Here is a 25,213-nt window from a genome sequence, read left to right as displayed (position 1 = left end):
ACTGCAACCTCCACCTCCCAGGCTCAAGCAATCTTCCCACCTCAGCCTCCCTAGTAGCTAGGACTACAGGCACATGCCACTACACCTGGCTAATTTTTCTATTTTTTGTAGAGATGGAGTTTTGCTATGTTGCCCAGCTGGTCTCAAACTCCTGAGCTCAAGCAATTCTCCTGCCTTGGCCTCCCAAAGTGCTGGGATTACAGGCATGAGCCACCACACCTGGCCAACAAGAAATTTAAATTGTGGGCTCACTGCTCTGATTTAAGAGCAGAGATCTAAGTGTCTCTGTGACTTCCCACATCCAGTTCACTTTTGGCCCTCTAATTCGATTCAGTTGGGAACTAGACCAAACAGTGGGAGGAAGGACAGCAAGGCAGATGGATGTACAAGTCAGTCGATATTTGCCAGTTTCTCCTCGAGTTTGCTGGTTGCTCCTCTCTTCCACCAGCTCTTAGACCTTTTCCTCATCTCTAGCTGCGCTCTCATCCTGTGGCTGGAAACACCATCCATTCACTGATAACTCTCAAAACACCTCTTTTCAGCCCCAGCCTCTCTCCTAACTCCATACTCAGATATTCAACTGCCTAGTAAACATTTCCACTTAACATCTCACATTTAACACATTCAAAATAGAACTCAGCTTCTCCCCCAGCCAGGCTTGCCATAAGCATTCCCTTTTTTTTTTAAGAGAGTCTCGCTCTGTTGCCCAGGCTGAAGTGCAGTGGTGCGATCTCGGCTCACTACAACCTCTGCCTCCTGGGATCAAGTGATTCTCCTGCCTCAGCCTCCCGAGTAGCTGGGATTACAGGTGCCCACCACCACACCAGGCTAATTTTTGTATTTTTAGTAGAGACAGGGTTTCACCATGTTGGCCAGTCTTGTCTTGAACTCCTGACCTCAACTGATCTACCGGCCTTGGCCTCCCAAAGTGCTGGGATTACACCACTGTGCCCGGCCTCCTTCCCTATTTTTATTTAAAAATTTTTTTCTTTTGAGACAGAGTCTCACTCTGTCACCCAGGCTGGAGTGCAGTGGTGCAATCTTGGCTTACCGCACCCTCTGCCTCCCAGGTTGAAGTGATTCTCATGCCTCAGCCTCCCAAGAAGCTGGAATTACAGGAATGCGCCTCCACGTCCAGCTAATTTTTGTGTGTGTGTATATATACACACACACAAAATATACATATTTATATATACAAGATAAATATATATTTATTTAAACGTATATAATTTATATATTATATAAATATATATTTGTATATATATATTTGTATATAAATATACAAATATATTTGTATATTATATAAATAAATTATATATATTATATATATATATACACACACATACAAAATATATATATATTTAGTAGAGATGGGGTTCTGCCATGTTGGCCAGGCTGGTCTCAAACTCCTGGCTTCAAGTGATCCACTTGTCTCAGCCTCCCAAAGTGCTGGGATTACAGGCTTGAGGCACCATGCCCGGCCCCCTTCTCTATCTTACTAAATGTACACCATCTACCCAGGTGCTCAGGCCAGAAACCTAGAAGTCATCATTGATTCTTCACTTGCCCTTATATCCCACGTCCAATGCGTCAGTAAAGTCTACAGGCTCTACCTCCACATTTTACTCTGACCACTTCTCAGTAGTTCCTTTCCAGTATTCTCACTGCTAACTTTAATCCAGTTTGTGATCAACCCTTTCATTTGTGTTTTGCTTCAAGGTGGCCACTTTCACTGTCTGCTCTGAGCTCCTGCAAACTCCTAAAACAAAGGCCTGAGTCACCATCACATCATACCTGAACAACTATAGCATCATTCTAACTGGTTTGCTTCTACTCTTGTTCCACCCCAGCCCATCCTCCACATCTGTTCTTTGCAACTGCTGTTCTTTACACATCTCAGGTCATATCACATCATTCCTCTGCTTACAGCCCTCCAGTGGGTTCCGACGGGCAATGGAATGAAATTTGAATTCCTGCCACATTCTACAAGACCCATGGTGAGTGGCCCTTTCTCTGCCTCTCCAGCTGCACCCTCTAAGGTGTGCACTCCTGCCACACTGACTCCGTTTCTGTCCTTTGAACATAGCAGCCTCATTTCCATCTCAGAGTAACCGCAGTCGCTTCCTTTGGTTCCGAACACTCTTGACTCAGATCTTCTTCGCTGGTTGCATCCTTCACATTCCTCAGGGCTAACTCCACCATCCCCTTCTCTTTTTTTTTTTTTTTTTTTTGGAGAGGAAGTTTCACTCTCATTGCCCAGGCTGGAGTGCAGTAGCATGATTTCGGCTCACTGCAACCTCTGCCTCCCGGGTTCAAGCAATTCTCCCGCCTCAGCCTCCCAAGTAGCCTGGATTACAGGCATGTGCCACCACGCCGGGCTAATTTTGTATTTTTAGTAGAGACGGGGTTTCTCCATGCTGGTCAGGCTGGTCTCAAACTCCCAACCTCCCAAAGTGCTGGGATTATAGGCGTGAACCACCACACCCAGCCAACCATCCCCTTTCTCACAGAGGCCCTTCCTTGAACAGCCTAGCTACCAGCTCTCTCTAAATCACCCCTACATTCACCTGATGTAATAATCTTCACAATCTTCATCAGTACCTGAGATCGTGAAAGTCAGCTGTCCATCTTTCCTCCCCTAGAATACTGTTAGCTCCATGGGCACAGGGACTCTTCTTCTGTTCCCTGAATACAACATCTGGAGCAGTAGCTGGTATATCCTTGGCATGCAATAAATGGGATGAATACAACCTTAGGTAGATATTATTCATGCATCCCAATATTTTTCTTCGCCAAAAAAGTAGCAAACGAACTACTCACATTTGTAGGAATTCTATAATTACAAAATCCTTCACATATACTTTTATTCAAATATCTCAGCAATTGGGGGGTAAGTATCTTCATTCTAGAAAATAAAAATCTGAGGCTCAGACATTCCCTGACATGGGTAGGGCTTCCAGCCCAGTGCCCTTCCCACTGTGCAGCATTCTTTCCACCACAATTGGGAGCCCTCCTCCTCCATCTAGCCACACCCTGGCCATCCACCAGGAGCTGCCCCTCCTCCTCTCACTTCCCAGGCACACAAGGACTTTGACGCCTTTGCTCACATTTTCCTGCCACCTTGCCCCCAACCCCATAAACACTGTCAATTACCAAGCTCCAGCTCCAGGCCTTACCTACGATTTTGCCTTCAAGACCCCTAACTCAAGTTTCATCATCTCCAAGGGCAAGTACTTCTCCCAATTTCACTTTACTAGGCTATAAACTCCTTGAGGGCAGGAAGCAGATCCTGCTTTTTTTTTGTAACCTTAAGGGTGTTTGAAGAAGAAAAACCAAACCCTATTTTTAAATTATACTTACTGGATAATCCAGTTGGGCAAGTGTGAGCTAAAATTCACAGTGGAACAAATCCAGCCCGGAATTTTCATGTTTACACAGAAAGTTGGTTAAAAGGCTGAGGCTCTCTTTTGACTATAAACTACAACTCCACATTCAAAAGACTAGATTTCTAATAACCTTCTAAGAAATCACAAACATAGCCTACTTTCAAAGGAGGCAAACAAGCTATTATTAATAATGCCCCAACAGCTATCATCTCCTATGCTCTCATATTAGGTACTCTGCCTAATAATATGAGACACTATAAGAGACAATAATATAAGAGACACTATTGCCATTACCCATTTTACAAATGTGGACACAAATTGAGAAGACAAGTAACTTGTCCAAGGTCACAAAGCTGGTAAGTGACAAACCAGGAGTTGTGCCTAGCACTCCCGGGCTCCCAGATCTTGCTCTAAACCACTACTCCAAGAGTCTCCTTTCTGCTTGATTTGATGACATCACTACACCCCAGTTTACTCATTAAAAAAAAATCTATTACAAGATCATGGTCAGTTATAATTAACGTCTATTAAGTACTTTGAGATCTGTGCTAAAGGCAAAATTAAAGGCAAAGAATACCTGTTACCTTTAACTGGAGCACAAGACCAGCAATTTTATCCTGGCCTTCCCAAAATTTCACAAGATGCCTTCTTTCCTGCCTCCTTGAAAGAGCATGCTAGAACTAAACCCATTTTCTAGTGAATATGATGCTCATGTGACATTTGCGCCTGAGGGTTCTAGTTCTTAACCTGACTCAGTGCACTTTACTATGGGTGTGTCTCATTAAGAGCAAGGGAGCTCATGCAATAAAGGAACATCCAAAGCAGAACGTGTTTTTAACATCCACAACTTTCAACTCCTTCAGCTCAAAGTCTTTACCACGTACCGGGGGAAAAAAATGTGAAATCACAACCCTCGATTTCAACTATTTAAATGGAATATTCTAATAAGAGTGGTCAGATCAGGAAAATGGAGGAGGAGACAGGAAAAGAATTCTGGAATTCTGGTTCTATCCCCAGGATCTATTTTTGGTGTGACCTTGGTCCACCAACACTTGCTTCTTATCTCCCAACATAAGAATTTCAATAACCTCAAGGAAAAAAGAATAACATTAGCAACAACATAAAAATCACAAAAGCAACTGGCCTGCATTTAAAATGATCAAGAATTCCATTTCAACAGAAATTTGTAAGTACAGAAATAAATATATAACTAGCTCATTTTAAAATAAAATTGGGGCTGGGTGTGGTGACTCACACCTGTAATCGTAGCACTTTGGTAGGCTGAGATGGGCGAATCACTTGAGATCAGGAGTTCGAGGCCAGCCTAGTCAACATGGTAAAACTTCGTCTCTACTAAAAATACAAAAATTAGCTGGGCGTAGTGGTGGACGCCTGCAATCCCAGCTACTTGGGAGGCTGAGGCATGAGAATAGCTTGAACCTGGGAGGCGGAGATCACACCACTGCACTCCAGTCTGGACGACAGAGTGAGACTCCATCTCACAAAATAAAAAATAAATAAATAAAAATAAAAATAAAATTTGGCTACGCGTGGTGCCTCACACCTATAATCCCAGCACTTTGGGAGGCTCAGGCAGGGAGATCACTTGAGGTCAGGAGTTTGAGATCAACCTGGCCCACATGGCGAAACCCCATCTCTACTAAAAATACAAAAATTAGCCGGGCACGGTGGTGCACACTTGTAATCCCAGCTACTTCAGAGGCCAAGGCACAAGAATCGCTTGAACCTGGGTGGTGGAGGTTGCACTAAGCCAAGATTGCACCACTGCACTCCAGCCTGGGCAACAGAGTGAGACTCTGTCTCAAAAAAATTAAAAATAAAATTAAATTAGGTGAAAAGTTTTCAGCTGACCAAGCAATTCATACCACTAAGACATCTCTTAAAGAGCCACAATAAAACACTGTCTACTGCAGCAAGGAAAAATGAAAGTCCAAGTTCTGATAATTGTCTCCAAGCAATCCTGTTCTTTCAGTTTCACAAGGCAGCTGCCAGATCTTGTCAAATGTGGCATTTAATCATTTCCTGTGCTTCTGAATTACCAGATACCCGACTTATCAGTTGCCAAATGACATTTGTGATTTGGAGTCCAATCTCTAGTGAGTTTTCCTTTCAAGAAACCAAGTCTAGGAAACTGTACACACTGGATTGTGAGCTCACCATTTCCATCCCTGACCTTTGCACAGTGCTTGGCACATAGTAGATGCTTAGTAAATTTCTGTTATGGGAATAAAGTTTTATCATTAATTCATCACTTTTAATAATTTTAAATTCTAGCATGTTGTGACCAAGCAGGTTTTTCTATTTCAAGTGTACCAAGCATAAATATTATCAGTGTTAACTCAAAAAATAAGATTCATTTCTTAAAACCTGTTATCGAATAGTTCATCTGCAAAGGAAAAAGCAACTTTAAATTCCATCATTTTTCAATAAAATATTTTAAATAAAAAACAAGAAGAGAAAAGGTAGACTTAATGAGCTCACACCTGGTGGGTCACCATACCCATTTTACTACTCCAATAGTTTAGGAAATACAAATTTTTCAGTGCTTTGAAAAGGAAATTAATATGGTCACAGTTTATTTTCTAAATGAGATAAATGAAACAACAGGCTTAGTAGCTCTGCCAGAGAGTGCTGGCTGTCACCCAACATCAGTTCTCCTCTTTCCCATAGTAAAAGACTTTTTAGCTGGGCATAAGGCCACCCTGAATAACTACTACTCAACTGAACCTCCCTCTTTAGCCGGATGTGCCACACAACTCAGTTCTGCTGAATAGGACGTGTGACAAAGCATCACACTGCTGCTTCCAATAATTTTCCTTAGAAGATAGCATGCATGTGCCTTTGGCTCTGTTCTTTGCTCCTTTCTTCAGCTGCCTGGAACATAGGTGCCACCACCTTGAATTTGAGGTTGAGGCTCCAATGGTGGAGCAACAAGAGAGCAAGTCCTGGGTCCCAACACCTCAGACCAGCTACCCAGATTTTTAGAGGCCGGGAAGACAAAGACAAAGCAAAAAGCAAAACCAAAAGAGGTCTTTCAGGCTTTTTTTTTTCTTTTTTCTTTTCTTTTTTTTTAAAAAAGACGGAGTCTCACTCTGTCGCCCAGACTGGAGTGCAGTGGCGCGATCTCAGCTCACTGCAAGCTCCGCCTCCCGGGTTCAGGCCATTCTCCTGCCTCAGCCTCCCAAGTAGCTGGGACTACAGGCGCCCACCACCATGCCCGGCTAATTTTTTGTATTTTTTGTAGAGACGGGGTTTCACCGTGTTAGCCAGGATGGTCTCGATCTCCTGACCTCGTGATGCACCCGCCTCGGTCTCCCAAAGTGCTGGGATTACAGGCGTGAGCCACCGCGCCCGGCCTTTTTTTTTTTTATTTAAAAAAAGAAAAGAAAAGAAAAGAAAAAGACAACAGATTTAGAAATAGGATACTAAGAACAACAAAGGCAATTTACAAAGTATAAATACCAGCTGGGCACAGTGGCTCATGCCTGTAATCTCAGCAGTTTGGGAGGCTGAGGCGGGCAGTCACTTGAGGTCAGAAGTTCAAACCAGCCTGGCCAACATAGCAAAACCCTGTCTCTACTTAAAATACAAAACAATTAGCCAGGCGTGGTGGTGGGCGCCTGTAGTCCCAGCTACTCGGGAGGCTGAGACAGAAGAATCACTTGAACCTGAGAGGCAGAGGTTGCAGTAAGCCAAGAGCCCGCCACTGCACTCCAGCCTGGGTGACAGCAAGACTCTCTGTCAAACAAAACAAAACAAAACCAAACCTACAGAAATCAAGTTATATGCCTAAACGCTTACATTGTTTAATACTCCATTCCTGCACTTAGAGATTTAAGAATATTTAGGGACCAGTATGGCTTGGGAACCAATTAGCGAGCACAGATGGTGGCCATAGCACGGGAGCTACAATCCAGGGGCTCCTCGCTTATGAGGGCATTTCCCCTTTATTGCTGGGTTGTGGGGGGAAATATGTGGCGATTAGGGGGGTTCCTATGTGAAAACTGGCCAGGGAAGTAGAGAAAGAAACTCAGGGGGGCTTGGGGCAAAGCTATTTACAGGTTGAGTATCATTTTTCTGAAATGCTTGGGACCACAAGTGTTTTGGGTTTTTGGTTTTTTTTGGCGGGGGGCAGGGGCGGGGATTTTGGAATATTTGCATTAATACTGAGCATCCCAAATCTAAAAATCCAAAATCCGAAATGCTCCAATGAATGTTTCTCTTGCATGTCATGTTGGCAGGCACTCAAAAACACTCAAAAAGTTTCCAGCTTTGGAGCATTTCAGATTTTGGTTGTTCATATTTGGGATACTCAACCTGTACCAACCAGAATGAAAGTTACTTCAATATTTTAGCAACTAATACTTCTTTGTGTATACTGAATCAGTCCTACTTGGACTTGCTATTGCTGAGATAATATAGTGTATGCCTGTAGCAGCTACTACCTCCAGAAAGCTTACATCTTCTTTTCTGCTCCATAACAAACTGGCAGACCAAAACCATAATTAGAAATATCAAGGAAGTTACAAGCATGGTGGGTTCAAGTCCTGGCAGTACCACCCGTTAGCTGAGTATCACTATGGATTATCTGTGAAATCGTTCTATCTAAATGTTCTCATAGGGTGTTGCAAGGATCAAATGAAACGATGGGCCAGGCATGGTGGCTCACTCCCGTAACCCCAGAACTTTGGGGGCCAAGGTGGGAGGATCACTTGAGCCCAGGAATTTGAGACCAGCCTGAACAACATGGTGAAACCTCATATTTACAAAAAATACAAAGATTAGCCAGGCGTGGTAGTGCATGCCAGTAGTCCCAGGTACTCGGGAGGCCGAGGTGGGAGGATCACCTGAGCCCAGGAGGTTGAGGCTGCAGTAACCCGTGAGTGCACCACTCGTACTCCAGCCTGGGCGAAAGCGTGAGACCCTGCCTCAAAAAAGAAAAAAGAAATAACATCAAGTAACTTTGTAAACTCAACACAGTGATGAAACATGAAACACTATACGCAATCTTACACATTCCAACAAGCCATTCTAATTTTAACACATACATTTTAACAAGCATAAAGTACAGCTAGGACACAAACATTGAAGCCTTCAGGGATCCAACAGCTTGGGCATAAGGCTGGCAACTCTATTGCTGAAAAGACTCTACTAAACCCACTGATAGCGTAGCCTGTGGTCCTATCAGATGGTTAGGATAGAAAGGAATGAGGGCAGCCACTCCTCCAGAATCAGCCATGACCATTAAAACAACAACGCCGGCCAGGCCACTCTGCACTAGGAATTAATTAATTCACCTTAAATTAATCCATTTAAGGTGAAATGAGGGAAGCATAAAGTTCTTCACTGCAGCACTGCTTTTAACAGCGAAGGATTAGAAATTATCTGAATACCCAGACTGGTTAAATAAATCATAGTTCATCCTCGAAACTGAGTGTTATGCAGAGATTAAAAATAATAACGAAGCTCTTTATTTACAAGATTGAACAGGCATTAAAACATACCAAGAGAAAAAGAGCAAGGTGCAAAAGAATCTACATGGCAAATGAGTAAAAAAATCTATGTACATATTTGCTTGTAAATGTATAGGTAGCTCTGAAAGATTCACAGTAAGCTGGTAAAACAATGGTTGCCTCCAGGAAGAATAGGATGCCTAGAGATCAAGGGTGGGAGGCTGACTTTCATTCCATCTTCGTAGTTTTAATATTTGTACCATGTGACTGTACTACCTATTCAAAAATAAATTAAAAATGAAATTTTAAAAATGGAGGTCAGTCCATGGACACGGGGGTCACTGAAAATCTTGCAGAGAAAATGATGGAGATAGTGAGGTTAAAAAAAAAAAATCAGCGCCCACAAGTCATGAAGCAAACCTTATAATTGCATAAAACAAGCTCACACATGCTCTCTTTATGTAGGCAGTTGCTGGCAAAGAGTCAAAGATTGATTTTTACAGCCCGTTCCAGAGGCATGACAACACATCAGTAAAGCAAGCTCACAAACACGTACCTACTGTGCGCCAGGCACTGTGCTGGCAACTGGGGCATTACAATGAAGAGTGAATGTAAGGCAGAGGGCAAACTACATGGAAGAAAAGAGGTGCAACAGCTGAAAAGGTAGACAAGCTTTCCTAGGGAGTCCCACAGTCAAGTGAGCTGCAGCATAAAATGAATGACATCAGAGACAGGAACTCTAACCTTCCCTATAAACATCCATGGCACTGACAGCATTCAGGGGAACCTTTCAGCTATGAAAACACATCCAACAAGAACTCCTCACCCTTCCTCTATCCTCCTTTCAGAAAGGACTGAATCTGTCCTTTCCAGGGGAGTCCCAATATTCAGACCGAAAGCACTGTAAAGTGCTGTTTATAAATAGCTGCAGGGTCCAAATGCTTTAGTCCTGGATGCTGTGGGCACTCCTCAACCTGCCTGGGGCAATCACTTGCTACCGGGAGGAGCTGGATTTACCCAAGCAGAGTGAGTCGTGGCCTGAGTCAGGCACCTCGCCTTTCATCTAATCTAAAGCAATGAATGAGGGGTGTGGCGGTAACCAGGACTCCTTATTCAGAAACATGACGCAGGGGTTGGTGACAAACATGGGGAACACACAGCTGCTTCTGGATTTGTGGCCACAGGCAAATCCGAGCCTAGTTTCTAATGGAGAAATGTTTATCATCTGAGCAACTCAGGATGGTACCTCTCTATGATGAGAAAGAGATTTGGACAAGTTTGATGGGACACGAACCGACGTACTTAAGCTTCTGGTGGCATTTTATAAAAACAGACACATTAGCTAGCTGGACCTCTGCTTAGGGGTGAGGGCGGGATGGGGTTCTAGTGGGAAATGAAGCACAAACAACTCAGGACAAGAAGGGAATTGCAGGCACAGCTCTGTCTGTAGCTGGCTGCAGGACTATGACAAATCCTAGGTCTCCGTTTCTTGTTCTATGAAATGAGGGTGGTGGTCTACCTTTCCAGGCCATTCCCCAAGTTCCTTCCCAACTTCTACAAGTGGAAAATAGTTTCAATTGTAAAGAAATTCACAAAAACATTGGGTATTACTAGAATGTGTCTACTCTCGTTCACAGATGAAAACACCTGTGTCTTATGCACTGAGGTTTGATTTTTTTTTTTTTTTTTTTTTTTTAAGAGACAGAGTCTCCACTCTGTTACCCAGGCTGGAGTGCAGTGACACAATCATAGCTCACTCTCACCTTGAGTTCCTAGGCTCAGGCCTTCCTCCCACCTCAGCCTTCCAAAGTGCTGGGATCACTGGCATGAGCCACCATGCCTGAGTTTAGATTTATTTTAAAGCATATTTTTAAGAGTTACAAGTGTCAGGCTCTGTTAAAGCTCTAGGCAAACACAGATAAATCAGACCCAAACCCCTGCCTTCAGTGGCCTCACAGTTCAGGACCCTCAGTAAGCTTTTATTCTGACAGCTAATAGATAGATAGTATTTATTAGTTTCTATTCTGATAGCTCCCAAATAGCTTATTAGAAATCTCATCATGAAAACATCTGTAAGAAAAAAGAGAGCCTATTAAACTCAACAGGATGAAAGCTACGGAGAAATTAGTCATTACCAACTCAAGAATCTAGAGCTGCTCCCAGGTAATAGATTAACATGGGTCTAAAGGAAGCAGGGTGGGGAGCAGGGATTAGTGAACAAGGAAAGTATTTGCAAGACAAGCTAAAGATGACCTTAATACAAAGGACAGCTGTTAGTCCAATTGGTGTTCCCCGAACAAACAGGCACTTCCTTTCAAACTTCAAGCCACAAATCAAGCCTCAGCTTCAATCAGAACACAGAATGCAACTGAAACCACTCTTGGTTTCATCTTAAAGCTACCAAGAGTTAAGGAGTACTAACAACATATAAATGACAAATAAGCTAATATAGCCAGGCATTTTATCAGTTGCAATTTTCTGTTACTCAATTAAAAACTTAAATTACTTGGTTTCTCAAAGGCTGTTGGTGCCAGGTATACAACTGCTGAATTCAACTCATAGCAGTCCTTAACCAGATTGGAAAAACACATAATAAGCTATGAGACTAAATTTCAACTTGTACCATAAATATGTTAAACTTTAAATTTCATTGCCACTAATACACATTAGAATATAGTACTAAATGATACAGCACAATCATATATTGAGTTAAAGTTTGTTTAGCTTATCAATACTTTATGGCCTCATAATATGAAACAACATCATTTCCGGGCAAGAAATGATGTGAATATACTTAACAATACTGAATCATACACTTTAAAATGGTTAAAATAAATTTTATGTTATGTATATTTTACCACAATTTTTTTTCAAAGTACCAGCATGTAAAAGATCATTCTAAAGAAATGGTTACCCTGGTTCCTGTTCTCTAAAAGCCTTTAACGTATTTGGGGAATCAAAGAGCTCAACAAATACCTACTGAATATCCATTTCTATGTATTAGATTTGAACCAAAACTGAACAAGATGTCAGCCTTGTTCTTAAGAAGCTCACAAACCAACAGGACTCATATCCATCAGGCATACATTTATAGGGTGCCTTCCATATGCACGGGATTTAGCAAGGCCAGGAGGGCAAACAGGTGCTGTCTTATTTGCAAACACCCACACAACAGTGAAGGCTGACCAATGTTGACCTGAAGAATTCTGAGACTCCACTGAAAAAATGTGCTATGGTCATTTGGAGTGCCCTAGTAAGCAGGGGAAGGGGTGACAGTGGCTGTATTTGCTATCTCTCCCAGCCCACTATGTAGGGGACATTTAAAAACCCAAGATACTGTTCTATTAAGGGCAAGATTTATGTGGCACAAGTTTAACTCCAAGAATGGGCTATTTCACCAAACGGAAGATGTGTATGGCATCAGGTGGACTGGGCACTGGGCAGCTAGGTTTCAGGGCCCACATTACCACTGACTAGCTGTCACTTGACTTTTCTGGGTCTCAGTCTTCCTTCCAGAGAGAAAAGGTTGAGCTGGTCAATGCTTCCCAGCCATTTTCACAAAAGCACTGAATGACAGAGGCAGGTGAACATGTACAGAGGCACAGTGCAAAGCAACCACCAAAAGCTTGCAATGTCTTCGAAGACTTGTGTTTTATATAAGTACACACTTCATTCCGTACTATAATGAAGCTTTTATGCCACCACCATGCCACCTCAGGAAGATGTTTCATATCTGATTTGCAGCACACCAGGGGAATGTATGCTCAAGTCCTGATGACTCACACTTTTGCAAAATTCAAAGATATTCTATTTCCTTTTGAACTCAGATTTCCCTCAAGGTCTATACCAATAATCTTGAAAGAAGAGATTGAAAAAGGACAGTATTTTAGAACCCAAAGTGCTGATTGAGCCTCATTTTCTACACTCCTGACAATTCAACAAGGCCATTCGTCATTTTTGATTCAATATATGCACTGAGACGCTGGATGCATTGACTAGGATTACAAAGACAAATCAACCAGGCCAGCAGGAACAGGAAGCACAGCCTTGGCTCTCCTGCCATGTTCTCGGAGCTGGCTTCCACCCTGTATCACACACACCCAGTCAATGCCCTCCTGTCCACTCAGCCTGCAGGATACACCAGGACTGTGCCATCCAAGGCACTCCCCAATTCTGGAGCTGCAGACCCACATGGGAAGAGCTCTCTCCACACCTAAAATGAGTCTTGTAAGAACTCAAAATAAAAAGTCGTGGTTCTCTGTAGCTCAAATATAGCACAAAGGTCTGCAGATTGCCAAACAGTTTTGACATGTTGCCATCTTCTCTTCCTTCTTCCAAGTCCCATATTTCCTCTTCCTGTCTTCATCAAAACAATGTATACTTCATGGCGGCCTGTGGACTGCCCTCCAGTTGTAGTCTTCCATAGGGAAACTTAACCTTTGACCTGGCCCCCAAAGGGTAACCTCTGCTGTCCACCAGACTGAAAAGATAAGAGAGCTACAAAAACTCCCCAGTGTGAGGGAATTATGTTCATATTTTACTTTAAGGGACCCATAACAGTAAAGGCTGATGTTGATTGGATATGCCAGGTACTCTGCTAAGTGCTTTATCCTCACCTTTAATGTTCACAACCCTCTGAGGTAGGTGCTATTAGTACCTCCATTTGACCAATGAAGATAAGTAATTTGTCCAACGTCAAAATCAATAGAATGTAAAGGAGCTGAGATTCAAATCCACATCCATCTGCCTCAGTGAAGTTCTTACTCCTAATGAGGCAAACTTTTACACAACTACTGAGTAACTTAGGGCTAATGACTTATTATTATTCACTGAGAAATTAGAAGCAATGGAAAAACCCCATGCCCTTCCACCAGGATAATTAGCCACCTACCTGCATCTGTGCCCCTCATCCGACCTTTCTTCCTCATAACTGTGATGAGCTACCCTTGCTCCAGTCATCAGGCCACCTCCCCCACGGTACGTCCTCTTACCTACTCAGTTGGTGAGGTCACACCAACAGTTCTCCCCTCTCTTGCATTAACTTTTCCTTTTTGACTGAATCATCTTCATCAAACCAGCTCACTATAATCTTCTCCCATCTTAAACAAAACAAAACAAAAACCCACTATTTCCCCTTACAGTTGTTGCCATGGCTCTGCTCCCCTCTACAGCAAAAACCCCTCAAGAGTTCCTATGGTCTCCAATTCCTTCTCTCTTGTTCCCTCACAAACCCACTCCAATTAGGCATTGCTCCCACTCCTCCCCATCAGTGCTCTCACAAGGCCGCCAGTGGCTTCTACATTGCCAATCTAGCGATCAAATCTCAGTAAGTGTCATTTGATATAACTGATCTTTCACTTCCTCTTTGAAACCCCATCATGTGGTTTCCAGGACCACACACTCCCTCCCTCTCCTCCTGCCATGGGTGTCAGTCTCCAGGGCTCTCCCTAACCTCCATGTGTAAGAACACCATAGGGCTCAGGCCTCCATCCCCGTCCTTGGTGCCCTCATCAGTTCATCATTCTAAACACAACCTAGAGGCTCCTCTACTTGCATCACCAATCAAACCTTTCCAACTGAACTTCAGGCTTTTAAATTCAATTTTTTTAATTGACTCAGCTGCTTACTCAACTGCCTAAATAACTCACTTGGCTGTCTAGACACTCCAAACCTGACATATCTAAAACCATACTCCTGCCCTGCCCCCAAAATCTATTCCTCTCACATCTCTCCCCAAACCATAATACAACTCCATCCTTCCAGCTGCTCAGGTCAAAAACTTTGGACACATTCTTCTCTACTCTGTCTGTCCCAACTGATACCTAGTCCCCAGGAAATCCTGTTGACTCTACTTTCAAGACATATCCAGAATCCAAGCACTTTTTACTATCTTCATTGCTGCCACATTGGTCCAAATCACCATCTCTTTTCTGTTTATTACAGGAGCCTCCTAGTCAGTATTATTACTTCTATCTTTGTCCTCATACAGTCTACTCTCAAGGCGGCAGGCCAGAGAAATCCATTTAAAATCCAAGTGAGGACATGTCCTACTCTTCTCAGAACCTTCCAATGCTCCCCATCTCATTCATGAGTAAAAGCTAGTCATTCGATGATCCATAAGGCCCTATACAATCTGCCTCCAAGGAGACTGATTGCTTTGCCTGAACATGCTTCTGCCTCAGGGCCTTTGTGTTTGCCATTCTCTCTGCCAGGAATGCAGCTTCACCTTCTCAGCAAAGTCTTCCCAGGCAGCCCTACTGCTGACCACTTCCCTCCCCATCTGCACTCCCTGTTCCCTCTCTACTTTATATTTTTGCAGATCACATCAACCATTCTCCCCTCTCTTGCATTAACACTTCTGCATTAATTATTACTATCTAACATAATACACCTTTTTGTTTATGGTTTGTCTCCCCGATCAGAACATAGGCAGGGATTTTGTCTATTTTGTTTGCTGCTGTAGCCCCAGCACTAGAACAGTGCCAAATACATAGTAAATACTCAGTGAGTATCTGTTGAATGAACAATTTCTATAGGAAAACCCCAAAAAGCTGGCCACGGTTTCTCTGGCAGGTCCAGACCACATTCCCTGCATGTTCGAATAAAGACAAAAATCCCTATTTCTTTTGGGTTAAAACATGTACACACACACAGAGAAATAAATGAGCTTACAGAGCTTACATATTCCATGATATTGAAAAACTTTCTTAGCTGGCTTCTGGCATGGCTGCTAAGCTTGGGCAGAGGTATCATTGTCTCTCAGAGCTTACCTCCCAGATCATCCTGAATGAGGATCCTCACAACGCCTCTCCACATTCCTACAACCCCTTCTCAGTTAACCTCTGTAGCAGCCCTTTCTAAATATAGGGCAAGCCTTAGAAGGTGCTTTTCTTTCTAAGCTGGCTTATCTGATAAAGTATCTGAAACGGGTTTCCCATGTTCTTGGCATTAAAACACTTCTCTAGTCTGGGATTCCTGAAAGTCCTCCCTCAGCCTTGGCACCATCTAATTCAATAGGTGTCTCCTTCAGCCTTCCCCAAGGCCACTGTCCTTGAGCCTCTAAAAGGCCCAGCAGTGCCCAGACCCATCTCTCTTTGCACTTGTAAATTCATGGAGGTCTTCTTCATTCATCACTCAGGTTTTTAAGCCACCTCTCAACTTTTTCAAAGTATCGTCTTAAGTCGGCACCTGGGCCTAGTCTCACCAGCAGTAACGAGGACTCACTGGCAAATATTAATAATATCCCTTTCCTAAAATTATGTCTCTGCATGTCCACTTGATCATTTCTGAGCCTCTTTGAACTCTTCCTTTTTTGAAAACTCTTGGGGCTGGGCATGGTGGCTCACGCTTGTAATCCCAACACTTTGGGAGGCCAAGCCAGGCTGATTGCCTGAATCCAGGAGTTCGATACCAGCCTGGCCAACATGGTAACATTCTGACTCTATTAAAAACACAAAAAAATTGCTGGGTGTGGTGCTGCACACTTGCAGCCCCAGCTATTCGGGAGGCAGAGGTGGGAGGATTGCCTAAGCCCAAGGAGGTCAAGGCTGCAGTGAGCTGAAATCGCATCACTACACACACACACAAAAAAAAAAGAAACAAAACTCTTGGGTTTTGTGTCGTGGCAAAGCTCGATTCCTTAGGTCCAATCAACAGGTTCTCGGCACCTTTGGCCTTTTTCCTACCTATCTCTAATCTCTCTGGAGCCTTGTAGAATTGTAAACATTTCCATTTCACAACTTTTATTGTTTCGATACCTTTGTTCTAAAGGGACATACATAATCACACTGCCAGTAAGAGGCCATCACCCACAAGATATATCAGGGGAATGGGGCCTAGGGAGGATTTCTTACTACCCTCAGCAAGAAGGAAGGAGAACAGAACAACTCCAAACTCTCAGTGCTGCTGAATGGGGCATCCCTACCAGAGGCCAACCATTCCACCCCTTGGCTGTGATTCACTTGGATAAGGATCCTCTCATTAACTTTACATCACAATGCTTTATCATAATGGCAGCATATCCTGAAGAGAAGGGCTCCTGATTCTGCAAGGACAAAGGAGTTATTTGGCTCAGGAAGGCTTAGGTTCAGTGACATTCTGCCCTCTGGGTCTGAAATGTTTATTATCATTTGCATCATACACACACACACACACACTTAAAACCACCTCAGTACAAATGAACTTCCTTTTCAAAATGAAGAAACCACAGTGACATTGATATCACCGAGCAAAGCAAACAGAGCTCTTGGGTAAACAGGCATTACTGGGTGCTTCCTTACTCTTCAACTAACCAGTGTGCCCCTTTCAAATTATTGCAAAGTTTATTTTTATTTCTATACTCCCAGGCTTAGAAAGCATGTTTCTCTCAAAGGCTTTTCTTATACTATATCTGAAATGGCTTTTCAAAAAAGTAAGTTTCAGATTGTATGACATGCAAAATATACTAGCCGCTTGGCAAATAAACATGCAAGCAGATACCCACGGCTCCATGTCATGAGTTTTTGCCCTTTGTAACTTGGGTTTAGTGGTACTTCCTCCCATTCCCCCTAATTCAGAACAGTCTTCTTTACCATTTAATTGATTTTAGAGACTTAGTTTTCTAAACAGTCTTTCTGCCAATTTAGGATGAGATGAAGCGATAGTGGGATCCAACGTTGGAATCTGGCATGGGGCTGAACTGGGGAGGGTCTGCTGCCACACTGCAGCCTGCGAACAGTCTTCTACAAACATGCCAACCTCGGAATTGGTACGCTGGTTTGAGATCGTCTTGCCTTGTTTATCTAAGCAGAAAAGCCAGATAGCAGATTTGATGGTGGTTATCAAACCCTGTTATTAGTTGACAGGGACCTGCACTGGTGAGCGGCCCATCTACCTGCCCCAGTTCAGGGCTAATTAACAATTAGCCTTTTAACTTAGTTCCAAGAGATCAGTGTTTGCAAATCTAAATGCCAGTTTAACAAACCTGTGAAGGAAATACTACTTCCATATTTGCCCACATACTTTCCAACCTTAGGCAGTTTTATCATCAATAATCCACAAGCTCCTTCCTAGCAAACATTAGTGCCAAGCAAGAAACTAAGAAAAATAAATCGTTTTCAAACCTGCCCTGGGTGTTGTGCAAGTTATCCAGCCTCCCAGGGATGGAGGTGTGGGGGTGCTTTCAAGGTCCTAGAGGTCTAAGAAGGCCTGGAAACCAGACAGGTGGTTTCCTTAGCAGTAAGCCCAACCTATAACTGCACCACCCACCCTCCATGGGTATCCAGCTCGCAGTCACTGCCCCGTCATGTCTATGCACCCATCTGTCCACTCATCTCTGAACACTGAGACCTCACTGGGATTTATCTATGGCTTAGTAGCTACGAAAGGCTGCTAAGTAGAAGGCATGGCTCTTCTGAGATGCACTTTTCAACTGGAGAATGGAATGGAAGAAAGGGAGAATGTGATGAAAACCAAACCTTTAAACGTGATGAAAACCAAACCTAAAAGGAGAAAGCACACACACAGCACAGGCCGGGAAGCAGGGAAGATGCAGATTGAAGACCAAGTTTGCTAGACATGCCGCCGCCACTGCACCTCTTACAGCCTTGGTTTCCTCATCCATTTAACAAACACAAAATGCTCACTCTGGACCAGGACTATTCTAATGTGCGAGGATACTAGCTTCACAGCTGAAGGTAGGAAGGCCTAGGAAGGTTAGGAATCCCACACAAAATCATAGCTAGTCAATGGCAGAAAAGGGTTTGATCCTACCTGGCTCTAGGCTCTGCTCTTAGTCACTACATTACACTCTGCCTTCTGTGTAAAGGAGAAAAGCTAGTCTGACTCAAACGAAGAAGACTTTAAGAACAGATTCTTGGAGCACACTTATGGAAACTGACGTAACAGATCTAGGCTGGGCTGAGAATCACACTTTTATAAAAGGTTGCCCAAGTAGTTACCCTGAAGACCAGCCAGGTTTCAGAACCCCTAAGCTTCCTTCCAGATATAAAGTTATTTGATTCCAGAGTTGTACCCAAGCCCAGAAAGGGAAGATGGGCACTGGGGGCTGAGACTACGTCCACTTCCCACTGCTGCAGTACGTAATCTTTACCATCCTCCCAGGAGCCAGCGGGGGTGCTACATAGATCCCCAGATCCCATGCTATGGCTCCTAGGCTCACCCCTGGAGCAGGTAAGCAGACTTCCCACCATCCTACTGAAAGAGTTAAATATATCCAAGATTCCCTTTCTATCCTTGAAGAAATAAACCTACCGCTATCAATTCACAAGTGACTTCACACATGTACTGCACACTTCCATTTGACCCCCACACCCCTGTCAAGTTGCTTTCAGAAAGATCTCTGTTCCACAGTCATCCTTCTCTATCCAGCCTCATAACAACCAACCACCTCAGCAAGTCCCGAGTACCCACTGCAGTGTAGGTCAGCCTGTATTTCTGGGGTTAGGTTCTAAAGTCTGCCTTTAGGGCAAAAGCCAGGTGAAATTTACAAACACTCATGAAAATCCCTTAGCTGGAACCCCCCGCCTTTGAAAAATCAAAAACCAAGAATTAACTTCTTGTGCGTTTCTTTGCTAAGCTTACAGCTTCCGTTTCCTCAGAGGCAGAAGACACCAAGGCCTGAGCAAGGAAGGGCAAAGGGTTAAAGAAAGGGATTTCTCCCTCTCTCCACCCTCAGCAGGAAGAGTTGATGTCACAGGTTAAACTGAGTGTATAATATCAGACTCTATTGTATTTGCAAGGCATATGCTAGGTGCTAGCAGGCAAAGAAATGAATGTAAGACCCCTGCCCTCACACAACCTACAATCCAGTTGGGAGAGATTAGATCATGTCCTAAAGATAGTGGATCACAGTTAAGCACAAAACATCAGAATTGTCAGACACAATGTGCTACAGACATCCAAAGGAGTTAAAGACATTGCTTTAGTGTAGGATGGGGAAATTTTAAACTGGTTCTTAAGCTATGATTATATTCTTAAAATGGGCTGATCCAGCACTAAATCAGTGTTTCAGGCACAATTGACCCTGTCATCTAAGCTTACAACAGTATTTTCTGTTTTGTCTCACTGTCCCTCTTGAAAATACCAAATAATTCACTGGCCTCACTGTCCACAGTAATATGTTGAGCTGAGGTCTTCAGGGAACCACGCGCCATAATTCTGGTACTATTTGGTTATGAAAGCTTAAATTAAATCTCAATATATTGTTATGCTAAGAGAGTCTATATAACTGAGAACACAGAATAACCACTTCTTTATAATAAAGGAATCCTTTTATATAAGCATTTAACCTGACTTCCCCAACAAATTATTCATACCATATAAATACTTTGACCCTTTTTTTCCCCCAACCCTGTCATTACTTGGTCTCACACCAGCCTGTGTTAAAATTAAACTTGCCTATTTCTGCTTTCTTGCAGAGTCCTAAGACTTCCTGTAAGTCTCGCTGCCCGTTTTGGCTTTTTCTCTGCTCTTAGCATTCAAGGTGACCCAGCAATCCCTGGAAGATGGCCCTGGGCCACATGGCACTCCGAGTGAATAAATGCAAGGAAGCAAGTGCTTAGGTACACATCCTGAATACAGCTCTGATTCTTGGCTAGCTATAGCCACACTTCACTGGGCTTTTTCAGAAGGGAATGGGGTGGAGGCAGGCAAAGAAGGACGGACCCAGAACTGGTTCCAAGGCCAGCTGGAATAGAGTCAATAGTAAGAGTCCAGGCACCAATATTTAAATAGATAGCCCTGACCTATGCATATGGGAAGCAGTTTGATAAATCAACACAATATACTACACTTCCAAAATTCAGACGCTTGCCGATTTCTCTAGGTCTGAAGAACATTTCTGGCTTTTCCATTTAAAAATGGCATGAGCATGGGTCAGAGATTCAAATCCACATTCTGTTAAGATTCTGCTCAAGCTGAACTTTCAGCTTCAGTTTCTTCATCTGTAAAGAGAGGCAGTTGGACTAGATGATCTCTAGTTCAGAAAATATGATTTTAAGAGATGGAACATGACAAGTCTGAGAAAAGTCAAGAACAAACCTAGAAAGGGTCAGAACAGAACAGACCGCGGGCCTGGAGCATTTCTGGAAGACAGCGGTGGTCAGAGAGAGAGACCCCATAAAGAAGAAAATGAGGGTTGGCAGAAATCCAAAATGACTTCATGAGACTATCTCTTATAGATCTGCTTCTTCTAGGTTCTTCCCTGTGATCATATATAGATCCATCTCTTCCCAGAAGAGCTAAGAGTGATGATTCATAGGCTGGATATACCCACAGTCATCATCATGTACCTTCCACCTCTGGGAATGACTCAATCTTAACTACCTAAGAGAAATTAAAGAGTCCAAGGTGCTCAGACCCTGACCTCAGTCACTCGGCGGACCAACGTGGCTGACCATTGAGTAATCTTTTGGAGTCTGAAACTTCTTTAATATACAGCCTGAAAACCTGGATGAAGTTTATGGTATCTACTTCAATTTTATAGTCTCCAAAGCTTTAGGAACACCCGACGTGTTTTGGGGCTCTCTGACACAATATTATTCTGTCAAAGTCATAACTGGAGTTTAAAATGTGACTGAATAGTTAAAGGCACTATAGAAAATTTAAACTACAAAAATTTATGATAGGTCTTCTATGATCGTGCATTTATCTGACCATCCCATGCATCTGATATTTTACTTCTCCTTCCTCAAAGTCCCCTGTTCATTAAACTCACTTTTGTTATAAGTCTAATTAAGACCTATTAAAGTTAAGTTGCTTTGAACATGGGTTTCATAAATATGACTGAGTTTAAAATATCATTACCCAAAAACAACAACCTTTGGCTTTACTCTCAGGCAATCTTAGAATCACAGAATGTTTAAGACACCTTGTAAGGTACCTGACACACAGTAGGTACACAATTACTGCTTTTTAAATGATCATTAACAGCTACCATTTAGTCAGCAAGTACCCATGCCAGGCAGGCATTAAGCACTTTGCATATTATCTCTTAATCCTCATAATAACCCCAGTAAGCAGTAATATCTCCATTTTACAGATAAAGAAATTAAAGCTCAAAGTAAATTAACAGCTGCTAATAAAAGGCCGAGAAGGAATCTCAGCTTAGGTCTCTCTCCCACCAGGTCCCTGAAAGACCCCCACCAAGTTTTTCCATAGAGTTTAGGAAGCTGGTCCAGAAGTTTTCTGTCTTACTGGCTCCGCCATTTACACCCACATTCTTTACTGTCAAAGGTGACAACTGACCTGTGCTATGGCCTGTGTGTGTGCTGGTTCTCCTGGGAAGACCAATGCTATTCCTGAAGCTGGAATAAAGCTTTACAAAAGCATGGAGGTGGGCAGCACGTGACATAAACCACAGCCTCTTTAAAGTGTGGTCACTGCCTTTGGACTCTAGGAAACATACAGTCTCCTTATACGGGGCCTCTCCCCTCTGTCAGCTGCTAAGAAGAGCTTTTCTAGAAGGCATCAGACCCCACTGCAGGCTTATCCTTACCTCGGGAGGAGTTGCCTCAGCTCTAATACCAGAGAAGCCCAGCAGCAGTAACAAGTTTTAGCAAGCATGCTGCTAACCTTCACGACACAGATTCCTGGCAAAGTCACCTTTCGCAAATCTCCACTGCCAGGATATTTCTTGTCCCAGTACTTTCCCTTCACACTTTTTGCTTGAACAAGTATTTCAAGGAAGCCACCTGTTTCAGTGGGGCTCTGGTGCAGAGAAAGAATGCCCAGGAGAATGAATTCCCTCTGCTGGCCCACAATCATTTCTGCACTAACAAGCTCAAATTCTACACACCAAGTATTCCGAGACAATAAACGTCATCTATTAACTGAGTTAACAGGAACCTTTCATTTCAGATTTACAGCTTAACAACAATTATTTCTGAGAGAAAGCAGAGTATAAGCAGCTGGCCAGGCATACAGCCTCAGACCACCCTCCTAGAGCCTCCCCACCCCCAGCTAATTTCTGTGCTTCACCTAGCAGGTGTTATCAGAAAAAAAAAAAAAAAACTGACTAAAATTCAGGGGCTGCAACATTCACGAATTCCAAAGTTGTTAACCGCTGAAATCAAGAGGTTTCCTCCAGTTCTAAAATCCCATTCGCCTCTCCTAAACACAAAATCTCTTCACTGTGGCTGCACTTTGCTTTCTCCGGTCTGTCGGTCCTGGAAGGTCCTTAGTTCAACTCAAGGCCTGGGTGGGGAGGGGCGACCTTTTGTTGCTACAGCCTATTTTTCAGTAGCACAGATCAAGAATGCAACCCCACAGCGATTAAGGCGACTAAGCGCCAAAATACCCTCTCCGGCTTAAATAGCCGATCATGTGGGAACCAAACACTGTTTAAGAAATAAAAGGAGAGGCCAGTAGTGCCGGTCTCCTCTTTCTCCTGGGAGGTTTACCGCTACGGTGGGGGGTTGTCCCTTACAAACCTTGTTTGGAAAGTCCAGGCTCAGATCGGACATTTTGCTTTAACCCCTTGGCTGTGCCCGCCCAACGCAGGAGCCGAGCGGGTCTCGGGTGCGGCCGAGTACTTTGGGGGCTAGGCACATCACTCAGACTTGTTTTCTCAGCTGATCTAGTCCAGCGAACAGGTGTTTGGTTAATTCCCGCCCCCACCCCCATCTTTTTTTTTTTTTTTTCAAAGGCATGTAAAAGTATCTCCTAAGGAGAGCCCCCGCCTTGCTGGGAAAGTCATGCAGGACACATGGAAAGTGGCTTTCCAACTTGTGCGGGGCGCGCCAGTCTGCGGGGGAGACGGGGTGCACCGTGAGTTTGGGAAAGGCCTAGACCATCCTGGAACTACGCTCCCTGCAAACCCACAGCAGCGCTGCGGTGACCCTGAACGCCACCCCAGCCCCAAACACACACGTGAAGCTCAGCAAAGCGTGCCACCTGCCGGGGTCCCAGCAAACATGCCCGGAGGGAAGAACCGGCGGAAAACACTTTGTTTAAAACAGAAAAAAAAGTAAACTCTCCCGGGGCCCAGCCTAGCCCTCGGGTTCTCCTCCTTCCCGAGCTGAATGGAGGGAGGCGCCGCGCGGGGCGGGTCAGGGCGGGGAGCCGAGCGCGCTGGGCGCTGGGTGCGCCTCAGCCGGCCCGGGCGCGACCCACGGGCCAACTACTCCCCGGGGCCGGCGGGAACAGGGCGCGCCCTCGCCTCAACTCGCGCGCAGACCGGCGCCCCGGTGGGGGTGGGAAGGGTCCGGGAACTCACAGCCGCTTGTCCTCGGGCTGCAGTTGCCAGTGCATGGCCAGCGAGAAGCCGAAGAGGCTCCCGGGGTCTCCATATTTCCGGATCACGTTGTCCTCCCGAGTGTCCAAGTTGAAGGCTGCGCCGAGCCGGGACAGGAGCCCCGCCGACAGGTAGAGCAAGCACAGCTGCCCCGCGGCGGCCATGGGCGGACGCACGGGGAGGGGAGCGGGGACCTGCAGCGGCCGCCCTGCGTTCCGGGCTGGGTCCGAGGCTGCCGCGCTGCTGCTACCGCAGCCACCTTCGCCTCCTCTCGCCGCTGCGCCCGGCCCCACCCCCGGGACGGGTCGCGCTCTCCGTCCGGCCGCTCCCCCTCGCGGGCAGCTCGCGACCGCTGAATGAGCCCGTTGTTCTCTGGAGACTCGCAGGCGTTTTATCAAGTGACGAGGACGCCGGCCCCGCCCCTCCCCACCCTCTCGCCCCTCCTTGCGCGCCCGCGGCCCGGCGCACCGCCCGCACCTTACCCGCCGGCTCTGGCTTCTCCAGCCGCCCGGTACCTGCCCGGAAGCCACGACGTGAGAGCCCCGGAGGCGAGCTCGCGGCGAAGCAGCCCCACTGCGCCGCCCTCTGTGGACAGAATTGTGGTTGCCGAGCAGCACAGAGCGAGGGAGTCTTTACTACCCGTTATAAAGAAAAGTGCAGGTGATGCACCGGGCCTCATTGCCTGAGCAGCCCGTTCTTGCAGATGTGGGCCCACGTGCAGATGCATACGTCATTCATTCATTTCTACAGGTGTTTATGGAGCGCTTAAGGCGTGCCCAACACTTGGGGACTACAGCTGTGTAGACTGTTCTGGGTCCTCAAAGACCTAACCCTCAAAAATGATCACAGCGCACACCTTGATAGTGCTGTATAATGTACACAACCCAGCCATTACCTCAATTCATCCTAATAGTCCTATGAGGTAGGTGTTTCTTTTTGCAGATCAGAAAACCGAAGCTCCGCCTTGTCCCCAGATCACCTAGGATTTTGCCCAGGTGACCAGGAGAGCTTGTGGAAGAAGTCACGCAAGTCAAGGATGGGTTGTTTAAAGTGGCGCCAGGAGCTCAGGCGATGATGCCGTTCTTTCCTAGCCCCGGACTTTCAGAACTAGTTGTGGGGAG

The 25,213-nt window shown here is 44.7% G+C and overlaps 1 protein-coding gene across 5 annotated transcripts in view; it reads right to left on the bottom strand.

Moving 5' to 3' along the window:
* ITGA6 (integrin subunit alpha 6) overlaps nt 1-24,755 on the bottom strand; it is a 79,780-nt gene extending 55,025 nt beyond the window's left edge. For 2 of the 5 annotated variants that reach the window (XM_004032793.5, XM_055379171.2), the window contains exon 1: nt 24,075-24,472. In XM_004032793.5, the coding sequence (XP_004032841.1) occupies nt 24,075-24,256 (182 nt within the window). In that variant the 5' untranslated portion in view covers nt 24,257-24,472. Of the gene's footprint in view, nt 1-24,074; nt 24,473-24,574 lie in introns of those variants that run through there. The other 3 variants (XM_063694999.1, XM_063695000.1, XM_055379172.2) reach the window with 3 other exon arrangements.
* Nucleotides 24,756-25,213: the final 458 nt, after the last annotated feature.

Source organism: Gorilla gorilla, chromosome 11 (genome assembly GCF_029281585.2).
Source record: "Gorilla gorilla gorilla isolate KB3781 chromosome 11, NHGRI_mGorGor1-v2.1_pri, whole genome shotgun sequence".
In the NCBI taxonomy this organism is placed as follows: Eukaryota; Metazoa; Chordata; class Mammalia; order Primates; family Hominidae; genus Gorilla; species Gorilla gorilla.
Note: the sequence above shows the minus strand (reverse complement) of the source record. Positions and strands in the feature narration are given on the sequence as shown.